Consider the following 12,610-nt stretch of genomic DNA (forward strand, 5'->3'; position numbering starts at 1 on the left):
TCCAATGTACACATTATAAACGAAATATATCACCCCCCCCCCCCCCCCCCCCACACACACACACACACACACAAAAGGAAGAATGCGCAAAAATAAAATATATAAAACATATAGGTTCAAATGACATCCTGTTGACGACCCCTGAATGTTGACAAAGCATTATATATCACAGCATTCATTGCGAGCAGTTTCATAGGAGAATGGATGAAACTTTGAGATATAAACAAGATATCACTCTCTAGACCTGCTAACTCATTCCCTACAAACCACCCACCAAACAATGAACTGTAAGGCGTTTAATAAAATCGCTGGCTCCAGATATTGCTTCATGAGGAAAAACTGAATCGTGTTTCCATTTTCCATGAAAACAAGCACCTGTTCCGCTGTATTAGTGAAATGGCTTGGCTTTGACATCATTTTGGAGGATGTTCTGGTATATGCTTAGTCTTTTCACCATGTGAACCAGTGACGAATTTCTATTTTAACAGAAAAAAAGTATCTTGTGGCATTCTTTGCAATTTTTCAACAAATGATAACAATAACTGTATAATATTATATGCATAGAATGAAATATATGGAGATAACGAACAAGCTCAAAAGTCCATTAAACAATACAAAATAGGAGCAGAGCAAACACGGACCTCCAAACATCAGAGGTGGGATCAGGTGCCATGGAGGAGTGAGCATCCCCTGCCGACTGGTCACACCCGCCGCGTGCTCCTTGTCATGATCGGGAAATAACGGAAAAATCCGTCGACAATTCAGTGTGTAAATAATGGCCTAACAATTAGTATGAAAAAACGTCAGTCAGCATTTGACTCCATGATAAATTGTATTTGCTGACAAGGTCATTGTATCGACCATAGAACTTACGAAATGATGACTTTAAACGAGACAGCTGATATTGTTGTTTCATCAACTTGTTTGTCAATAATTTACCTCGTTTTAGAAATTGTTCATACGTAGAGCATGCTCTTGCGTATCGAATCAACTGAGAGAGATATACCCCGTATGCAGGTGATGAAGGTATATTGCTGCATAAGTAAGGGAAGTTGACGATTGAAAAGTTAAAGTCATCACGTTTATCATAAAGCTTGGTTGTTAGATTACCATTAACGTCTTTTTCAAGTAAAATATCCAAATATGAAACAGATGTGTCAGACTCTGTGGTATCTTTTATCTCAAGCTCACCAGGATATATCGTATTGACATAAGAATGAAAATAACCATGGTTAATTGACAATACATCGTCGATATATCTAAATGTCGAGTTGAAGGCCACAGCAAGTGTTTTCTTCTTTTCACGTACAAGATTTTGGACAAATTCTGCTTCATATAAATACAAAAAAAGTCTGCTAATAACGGGGCGCAATTGGTACCCATGGGAATTCCAATAGATTGTTGGAAGACCTGGTCTCCAAAAACCACATAGATATTGTCAATCAGAAACTCAAGCATCTTTTTAATGTCAACTTCAGAGTACTTGTGTGTACAATCAGAATGTTTTTTAACAAAATAATTTTGCAAATGACCAATGACAAGGTAAGTATATTTACGAGTTCCATTTTTATTGAAAAAGCAGCTGTCAATGATATCAAAAAGCCTGGACTTTAATTTATCGTGGGGAATGGTTGTGTATAAAGTAGAAAAGTCATAAGTTTTTAAGCTGTTGATTTTGGTAAAATCTTGCGATTTCAAATTTTCCAAAAGTTCCTTGGAATTTTTAAGTATCCACATCTGATTTACACCACTTCTCGAATATGTTGTTGCACAGTACTCTTGAAGTTTCTCCTTTACCACTGTTAATATCTTAGTGAGGAGTAGAGAAAGAGGCTTGGTTGAACATTTACTGGAATCCGCTATGTATCTTTGTTTGTAAGGATTTTTATGAAGTTTCGGAATCCAATATAAATATGGTAATTCAAATTCATTTTGGTTGTTTAGAATATTAAAAATATTTAAAACTGACATATAAACTGACATAGAAGAAATAAAATACAGTTTATTACAGTGACGTGTGTTATACAATTTACAGAGATACTGTGTATTAATGAATTATTTTAATGTCATATTAACTAGATAACATACCAGCAGACCAGTGGACATGTGGTACGGTCTCTCTCCGCCGTCATTTCTCTCGCAGTCCTCGCAGAAGCAGACAAAGATCGTATCGATACATAACTAAAAACACAGACAAGGAGTAATTGATATATATGTAGATTATACGAGGAAAACAATTACTTTTAACATGATGCATGAAAAAACAACAACCCACTTTTGAAGTATACTTTAAATATAATATGTCCACACTCACAAGTATTAATGATACATGTATGAGAAAATATTTTGAAGAAACGCAGATATGAGCCCCTTCTAACGAATATTTTTAAACTGTTGAATTAAGACAGTATTTATTTTTAGAGGATTGTTGTATTTTTATGTTGTACTAGTCCATACCTCATATACTCCAATCAAACAGTTGGCGATGACAAAGGCTATAAGGCAGGAGAGTGTGATAGGTAACCATGGATAAATGACGTCAGATCTCAACTGTAAGTGACGCAAGATATACTTGATTTAATCATGTCATTATGAAACAAAAAAAACGATTCCATCATCTCAAATTTTTTAAAATAACTGATCAGCCTATTCATTGTGCATAAATATTGACATGATAACACGTACGTAGAGAATACCCACAGACTTACCGCCAAAATCTCCATGCCAATGACCGCTACTATAGCAACAGTTCCCGCCTTTCCTAGAAACAAAGTAAAGTTGCCAACAGAATTGATGGCGGCCAATCGTAGGGAGTTGGAGACAATGATCTTAAGGGCGCGTTGGGCACTGTGACAGAAACTCTCTCCTAGAATGGCTGCAAAAAGGTCGAAGTAAAGAATAAAACAACATTGTACAATTTTGATTAGAATACACAAACAGCAAAACGAATATAACAGAATCAGACCTATCTCGATGTAGGCGTTACTGTTGATGAATTTAATGGCTTTCTCAAAACACCAGAAGCAGCAGCGGAAACATTTCATCAGAAAATCTCCCACTGATCCGGTACTGTTCTTCACCCTAAACATAAATATTAAAAATCAAAATCCCATATATTGGCTGAAATGTAAAATCTTTTTTGTTCTAACATAACAGTAATCAAAATATTCCCCACATACCGATCCGGTACTGTTGTTACAGAGGATTAGAAAAATAGCAGCACAAAAATGAAACGTTATGTTCCACCCTGTCACCTCTGATTTGTTTAAAGAATATATGGCAATGCAAAGACTATACGATATTAAATTGTACTATGGCGACTAAATCTAAGATTAAAATACTCATGTAATATTCACTGACTTTTTATGTAATATTTACTGACTTTTTATGTATGAAAGCCAATATCCAGTTGACGAAAACTAGAAGAGTGATGATGAATGATCCAAAAGCGGCGGATCCAAGGTGGTATCTGAAACACGGTAGAAATGCATATGTATGTTTATATTTATTTCTGACAGTAATCTTAACAAAGACGCAAGATTTTTAAAAAATAAAGGTAACTTAACATACCTTAAGACTATAGGCAACAGAATCTTACTAGTAACTTTATACACAATTAGGCTTTAGGCAAAAATTTACCAAAGTTTGAATTCAAGGTTTTCACACTTATAATATGGTCACCATTCTACCATTAACTTAGTGGCCTGAAAAATATACTATGAAAATATCAAAGTTACCTGATGAGTTGTTTGATTGACAACAGAATTGGGAAGGATGGCATTCCGGAGTCCCTACAAGCACACAGAATATAGCCTCCGATTAATTACCACAGATTACCCGTACTGTTAATTATTCTGAATAAGAACTACATGTAAGTGATAGCCTCTCCGTAACAGAACGTCTGCTCATCTTACCTTTGAAAGTACCATACAGCCACAGCACCAGCCATGATGATTTTCTCACAGGCAAATACAAACTGTATAGTCCAGATACCAGCAAACACGTGGTACCATTTCAGAACCTAAAAAAACCCAATCAAATGTTTATATTGAGGTCGGAATGAAAAACGAAAATTTTCAATTCAAAATATAAAAAAAAGTCGTTTTCAATTTGTAAATATCATACTTTTACTGTTTCATCTTCTTTAAAGGACACATATCCTGTGGTGTTTGATATGCTAGGGTGACCTGAAAACAGAACAATATCCGATATTACTCTTATAAAAATAGAAGCCATTAATTTTTCCAAGATGAACCATTACAAGGGAAGTAAAGGTCTCACCAGCGGATTCCATTCCGAGGAAGATATAGGAGAAAAGAGTGACTATTCCCAGGAATATGGTTAATGTCTGAAAAACCAAAAGAGTTGTTTAGATGGAGAAGGAAGTTTTAAAGGACACAAGATTCAAAATAGCTATGTACATAATATACATTATCATACGTGTACTTTTTATCTTACCCAGAGCGGTTGAATCAACAAAAATGGAATACTTGAGACCGCGTGACTCGCCTCCTTAAATAATTGGACAACCTGAAATATATCAAATCAGTTCTCGTTTGATCTCAGTGAAATGTGTTTGTCATTCTCATTAATTTGAAATTTTTAATTTATTTAAGAATTCGTGATGGACGCCATTACCAGAGCAATCCTCTTCCTCATCACCAACAGGATCAACAACACAATCACCATGACAACGGTACCGGAAATAGAACCAATCAACCATTTCTCTGCCTCCTCTGTATGTTGTGGACTTCCCTGTAGCTCGTAGTAATGATACCTTAATGGAGGTAGAAACAACTCAATTTCTTAAGCTAACAATTATAGCAATCCCCATCCTAATTTGGAAGGAAAAATGTATCAACTACATTGTTATCTACATGTATATTGTAAATATACAGTAGATATGTTCTTATTTTACAATTAAAATGGGGAGTGCCTAAGATGCAAAGAAATAAGCCTTTAAGCTACATGGACGACAAAATGAATGGTTCTATCACTCCTTCTAGGCTCCTGATCCCAACTCTGAAATTTCCGGGGGTCCGTACGCGCGTGTTTTATGCCCTGTTAACAAATCTGTATTGTTTGTAGATTTTACATTAATGGTAACATTACATCGGCTGACGACAGGTAACAATCTAAACATAATGTTTGCGGGTACAGTTCATCAAGACATTTCCTTTAAATGTATTCTAAATATATTTAAATTAACAAAACACAAAAGAAAACAACCTACATGATTTTTAGGGTAACATATGTGAAATTATTATCCCTTGAAATCCATTGTTGACCTTGGCTTCGCCTCGCTCAACAATTGTTTTCGCGGGATAATTAATAATTTGATATGTTACACTAAAAAACAGTGTAATATTTTTATAATCTACACCAGCAAGACGTATTCTATATATGTACCATTCTTCTATAGAGGTGAATTGTACCTCATAAACTGTGATCATGTGATGTAGCCTTTCATTACTTGTTCTTTAGTTACTGCAACTCGTCATTTTTTTAGGACATGCATGTAATAAAAAATTCTGCACGCTTAGAGCTCTGATAACTGTATGTTTATTCCTAAAACCATCTGTCATGTTTATAATAGGTTGATTTATCATATATATAACTCTGTTTTTGTCTTGTTTAAGTGATGTACATTACCTACCAACAAAGGGCTGTCCCAACAACACTGCCGAGTCCAAGTAAAATGACCATCAACCAGATCACGATACCAGCGATAAATCGCAGGAGAATCACGATAGCCAGCGATACACCTAAATATGACAATAAGGATAGTCAGCGATACACCTAAATATGATATTAACAATAGCCTGCGATACAACTAAATATGATAATAACGATAGTTAGCGATACACCTAAATATGATAATAACGATGGTCAGCGATACACCTAAATATGATCATCAAAGCGATATATATCATCATAATAACGATAGCCAGCGATATACCGAAATTGATTGCCAATTTGCCAGCGATACACCTAAATATGATAATAGCGATAGCCAGCGATACACCTAAATATGATAATAACGATAGCCACCTAAAGATAATTTACATTTAGATATATCAATGCGATACATCTTATCATAATAGCGATAGCCAGTGATACATCTAAATTTGATTTACATTTAGATATACCAAAGCAAAACAATTAAATATGATTTACATTTAGATATAACATAAAAGCGATACACCTAAATATTATTTACGTTTAGATAGTCAAAGCGATACATCTTAATATACTAGAAATTTACATTTAGATTTATATCAAAACGATACATGTCATCATAACGGCGATATACCTAAAGATGATTTACATTTAAATATGTCGAAGCGATATGCCTGTAGATTTCAAATTCGGAATTTCCAATACACTTTGTGATTTTCTTTTCTTTTCTTTTCTTTCCACACATGAATAATTCGTATTTAATTGCCTCCAATCTCCCCCTTTAAAGCATAAAGCATTATACTTACCCAATGCTGTCGCAGATAAGTAGCAAATTTCTCGCCATGTTTTCTTCAGATCGGATACACATTTCTAAAAAGCAAAAAAATATTCATAAAGGTCTGTAGGAACCAAGATACTGAGTATAAAATGGGGGAAATATAAACCTGAACAAACTTTTTATTTTTAATTAGAATTTCCAAATTTTACGCCTCTTCAACATAAGGTTTCAATTGTCTAGGTTTCAATTGTCTATGTCATATATTTGTCATGTTCTAAATTTTGAATTTACCAAGAGGGAGTAAATACGAAATTTAGAAGTTAGATGTCATGTTCTAAATTTTTTATTTACTCCCACCCGGTAAATTCAAAATTTAAAACATGACATATTTATAAACAAGGTTGCTACAAATCGCCAAAAAAAAAAAAAATCCACACGAAACAATTAGAGTGTTCCAAGGAACGCATGTGTCGACGGAAATAAGATTAAAGAGTTATCTAATTTTAAGTATCATAAGAAAGCATGATTAAGTTCAACCATTAAAGAACAAAATAAACCAAACATCCAGGGACAGTAAGATCGCAATAAATATTATTTATCATACTATCAAGTTAGAATGAATAATTAATTAAATTGATTTTTTTATTCATATGACCCCCCCCTCCCCCCCACACACACACACAGGGTTAACGAAGCCAAGTCGATATACCAATTTAAAACGAACAAGGCTTTTATCAGTTAGTCGAGAACATCGAACACCACTCGGTCTTTTCCGTAAAGTCAGAAAAAACGTGATTTTATCTTGGGTGATATAAAGGCCGTGAGACAATAGAATGTTAACATAATCTACTAGTATTTTAAAAATGTAATTACTACATTTTGAGAGCAAGTGTCATGAAACTATAAACATGTTCATTAGGAATGCTGATTTCAGTCAAGCTTCAGTGAAACTTTGGTCATACCTAAATCAAGCTTTGTTCATATCTCAGTCAAGTTTCATTCATACCGCAATCAAGCTTTGTTCATACCTCAGTCAAGCTTTGTTCATACCTGAGTCAATCTTTATTCATACTGAGTCAAGCTTTATTCATACCTGAGTCAACCTTTGTTCATACTTCACATAGTTGTCAGAGCCGGGGGGGTGGGGGGGGGGGGCTAGGGAGACTGTCCCTCTGTCAAGTGTAATTTGTTCATACCAGGGTTTCTCAGTCAAGCTTTGTTTATTTCTCAGTCAAGCTTTGTTCATACCTTAGTCAAGCTTTGTTCATACCTCAGTCAATCTTTGTTCATACCTCAGTCAAGCTTTGTTCATACCTCAGTCAATCTTTGTTCATACCTCAGTCAAGCTTTGTTCATACCTCAGTCAATCTTTGTTCATACCTCAGTCAAGCTTTGTTCATCAGTCAATCTTTGTTTATACCTCATTCAAGCTTTGTTTATACCTTAGTCAAGCTTTGTTCATACCTCAGTCAATCTTTGTTCATACCTCAGTCAAGCTTTGTTCATACCTCAGTCAATCTTTGTTCATACCTCTGTCAAGCTTTGTTCATACCTCAGTCAATCTTTGTTCATACCTCAGTCAAGCTTTGTTCATCAGTCAATCTTTGTTTATACCTCATTCAAGCTTTGTTTATACCTTAGTCAAGCTTTGCTCATACCTCAGTCAGCTTTGTTCATACATCAGTCAAGCTTTGCTCATACCCAAGTCAAGCTTTGTTCATATCCCAGTCAAGCTTTGGTCATACCTCGGCAAAGTTTGGATCGATTTTGTTGAGGATGTCGTTGATGGCACTTGTCAAAATCTCAAAAGGTTGGTTGAAAGACTTTGGTATACAACGGAATAGAATGGACTCGCTGAAATAAGAAGGTAGTTAAATGAAATGAAATGAATATAAATGCAATGGAGTGGTTTTTTTTTTTTTTTCTTATACATTTTTAGATCATTAAGAACATTATCAAAAGCGAGAAGATAGTCCTTAAGCAATATGAAATCCAACTATGAATCCTTACTGGGTTTCTATCGGCAATCTGGGGCATCTGTCGCGTCCATTGGAGTTCCCGTCAAAATAGGCCTCACGTGGCACGTCATACCAGCACAAACTGGAACCTGTGTTGTTGTAGAAACCCTGTAGTTCTGTCACACTGCTTATCGGGTAAGTCGGACATGTTTTAACACAAAGTGCTGTTGTATCCACAGTTATATAATCACCGGGCACGTAATTGGCAAATATTGACTTATCGTAGAAAAACAGATTCCTGCAAAATACAAATAAGGATAGAATGTGCTGTTCTTATTTGGGTCCAATGTCCAACCCAGCTGATTTAATGCATTAAAAGGTACAGTAGAAGTTAGGAGGCACATGTACTAATACCTATACAGAGTTCTTATATCATTCCCATGGTTTCTTATACCGATCCAATGCTTTATATCCTTCCAAAATGTCTTATACCGACCCAATACTTTATACCGATCCAATACTTTATACTGATCCAATATGTTCTATACCGATCGGATGTTTCATATCCATCCAATATGTCTTATATTAATCCAATGCTATATACCGATAAATACGTCCTATACCAATCCAATACTTTATACCCATCCCATATGTTTTATACCGATCCAATACTTTATACCCATCCAATATGACTTATACCGATCCAATACTTTATACCCATCCAATATGTCTGGCACCGATCCAATACTTTATACCCATCCAATATGACTACCGATCCAATATTTTATACCCATCCAATATGTCTTATATCAATCCAATACTTTATACCCATCCAATATGTCTAATACCGATCCAATAATTTATACCGATCCAATAGGTTTTATACCGATCCAATACTTTATACCCATCCAATATATCTTATACCGATCCAATACTTTATACCCATCCAATATGTCTTGTACCGATCCAATGCTCATGAACTATAACGATATCCTTAATAACAGTACAGTCATATTTCTCACACCGATGAATTGTTCTTACAATTTATACCTTTTAAATATTCTTATATCGATACAAAAATTTTCAATTGATACAAAGTTTTTGTATCTTATTTCGATGCAGTGTTTTTATATCATTTATTTTACTACTAGTACAATACTTATACAGATATAATATTGATATACCTATATAATGTCCTCACGTTGATTCAGTTTTACATGTATATCCAATGCATGAACATATTTCTTATATCGACGTATTGCTCTAGCAATTTTTTTTTACTGACTTTATGGTATTCATGCAATGTTCGTATTTCTTTCAGCAAATACAATTTCGATTGGATTTACAATAAAGAAAAAAATTCAGTATTCTTCCCTTTAGAGTTACTTTCCCCGTTTTAATTAATGTAGTTTTAATATGTATAGTTTTCTACCTTAAAGACTTCATTCTTAAAGTGTTTTTCTGACCTTGCCCTCTGAACTCCTCACCTTTGACCTGTTGACTGACCTCAGATTTGTGCAGTCCTTTCCTGATCTTGGCACACCCTCTATTTCCTTGTTACGTTTTCCACAGACGTTCCCCCAGCTATCCACACCGTAAACAAGTCTGTCCTGGTCCCCCAGGCTGACGGCCAAGTACCCTCCATAGCCCGCACCCCCCAGGGCAAACAAGAACACCAACAAACATACCACGTCACGACAAGACCTCTTCTGAAGAGGGCCAGAAAATTCCGGGGCCGCGCTCCCTGGACCCTGAAAACAGTACTTATTTGGCATTACGATCTTTGGTGACTGGTCCTGAAGAGTCTGGGGCCGTTCATTATCTTCACGTGAATTTACACGTGTGTTAGAAAGTCATCGTACTGATCTTACAATCCGATTTGTTCCTGATCCTCACTAGGTAGGACAACAAAACTTACTAATTAGGTCCAGATAATGATCAGAAACGTGAACGATAGAAAAAAAACTAAATACTCTACATGAAAGAGTGTGATTATTTCATATTATACCCCCCCCCTCCTGAATTTATTATGAATTTATCAGAAACGTATCCATAACATTACAACGTTAATATACAGTTTTCTCCAAGTAATTTGTTTTATTTCTTGTTCCTTTAAATAGACACTCTTCATTATTCTTATATTCTTAGAGTTTTTCCCCAAAAGCAAAATTTTATATAAATCATTTCATTAATATTATTTTTCTCTAGCTCAACGAGTTACTTGAAAAAGTAAATTAAAACACTTTCCTAAATTTAAAAAAAAATCAAAATGTTACATACAATTTTGTTCCATTGGAATTACTTCTCATTTGAATTAAATATTTAAAAACAAATTCTAGTACATGAATAAAATAAAATAATTACGTCGTGCATATTGTTCTTTGTATGCGAGAAAACCAAAATATCCGTGTTTTTATATTAATGATTTAACAACACTATACAGTCATCGGCATGAGGGAATCATGACAAATCCTGTTTTTGGAAAAAGCTAGTGAAGGAAATGAGAGTAAAAATTTCAAAAAGAAAAAAATCCTCCTTGTGTCTTACAGGATAAGCTCTATAATATACAAATATTCACAAAATATTATCATTTGTTATAATTCATCATTTTGAAGAAGCTTTTAACTTTTGTTTCTCTAATGAAGCTTTATAGAGAGTAAACATCAACATAATTTACGCATACGAGGTTCCCATTACAATGTATTATAGCATCAAGTAAACAAGTCGCTCAATTTAACTAACATCCACATCCCCAAACAACCAATTTCTTCTTTCATAAAAATCTGTTGATTTGCCCCATCAGTACTCGTTATCTCTACTAATCATATTTTCACAATTTTGTCTTTACTTTTATATTTGTTCTGTAAATACTGGTATAGTTTGACGCTTTTTATCTTTTTTAAAGACCAATTATTTAAATGAAATGGATAGGACACACACAGAATGGATTTATAAACACAACATTTTGACTAATATGTTTAGTCTCTTTATAGAAACGTCTTCTATAATTTTTAACAAATTAAGAATTCTAACCGAATATGGCGTCACACGGTAACTCCCTCCATAACATCCCATCACAGACACAGTTCAGAAAATCAAGTCATGGTTCATCCCAGACAAAAACAGCTGTTCATTTCCGCCAAAAATCTGTAATAGGACGTCTAAATGTGACATTTACAATTAAATCTCAGAACAAGATTTTGAGGTAAACGAACAGGAACAAAGATTATTTATAATTTTATACGACGTCTTAATTCATATCAAATTATGGTCAGTATATAGAAGTTTTTTCTTTTCTTTTTTAATGTTTGATTAATTTTTACCTCAGAGGTATACTGGGAATGTCTGGTTCAAGTTCACTTACCTTTCAGAAGTTACATTTTTTCGCCATGTCTTACGTCACTGCTACATGACTGTGCTTCAATTGTCACGGCAGAAATCGATTTATACAGGTAAATTCTAACAAACCATCGTCCTCAGCTTCAAGTTGTTGATGTGTTTTATTTGTTTAAAAATTAGCATCACATTAATCAACATGATACAGGTCAATTGTCTGAGGCTTATTTGATTTGTAAATATATGCATCTTTGTTTTCCCTCCTTATATTGGAAAAGAATGGTGTCATCTGATTTCAGAATTATTAATGATATTGATTGGATATTTTGTTTTTGCTGTACCTGTTCGTTGTATTAGAATTCACGAGACTCTGATCGATTTAGTACTTCTGCATGCATTGGTAGAAGATATTTTAGAATACAAAAGTTTTTTTTTTTAAAGTTAATTTTTTTCCTATTTTGTAGTTTGTGTTTGTTTAACACCAGTTCCAGACAACACTTTATCGACTGTCGTTCTCTGCCAGAGAGATCGTTACGCTAATTAACCTAGCATGACTCCACCTGGTGAGAGTTTCCTATGAACAAGCGCTATTACTAAAGAATCTTGGAACGTACATTATTGGTTTACTGAAGAAGCACGGAATGTATAATGATCTCTTAATGATATCAAACTAGGGCTGGGTATTGGTTAGAGATTTCGTATTGCGATATATTGCGATATTTTTAACTGTATTGCGATATGTATTGCAATATTTTCAACGCCAATAAAATGGCATTTTCTTATTTTATTATCTTCCCTTTACATGCAGAATGTGCATAACTGCGTTAAATGACCAAGAAAAAAGTGTCTTATTGATTTA

The 12,610-nt window shown here is 34.3% G+C and overlaps 1 protein-coding gene across 1 annotated transcript; it reads right to left on the reverse strand.

Moving 5' to 3' along the window:
• Positions 1–90: 90 nt before the first annotated feature.
• Positions 91–11,565, reverse strand: LOC133175070 (choline transporter-like protein 1). Its single transcript, XM_061310186.1, has 18 exons — positions 11,449–11,565; positions 9,922–10,166; positions 8,468–8,713; positions 8,203–8,311; positions 6,486–6,549; positions 5,657–5,765; positions 4,639–4,777; positions 4,459–4,530; positions 4,282–4,348; positions 4,126–4,187; positions 3,915–4,021; positions 3,738–3,791; positions 3,383–3,469; positions 2,966–3,081; positions 2,709–2,875; positions 2,458–2,550; positions 2,089–2,181; positions 91–476 (listed from the first exon to the last, which is right to left on the reverse strand). Exons 1-18 carry the CDS (start codon positions 11,488–11,490, stop codon positions 414–416), a joined length of 1,935 nt encoding a protein of 644 aa, XP_061166170.1. The 5' UTR covers positions 11,491–11,565; the 3' UTR covers positions 91–413.
• Positions 11,566–12,610: the final 1,045 nt, after the last annotated feature.

The sequence above is a fragment of the Saccostrea echinata genome, unplaced genomic scaffold (genome assembly GCF_033153115.1).
Source record: "Saccostrea echinata isolate AGI-Se365-2 ecotype Australia unplaced genomic scaffold, CSIRO_AGI_Sech_v1 ptg000060l, whole genome shotgun sequence".
Taxonomy (NCBI): Eukaryota; Metazoa; Mollusca; class Bivalvia; order Ostreida; family Ostreidae; genus Saccostrea; species Saccostrea echinata.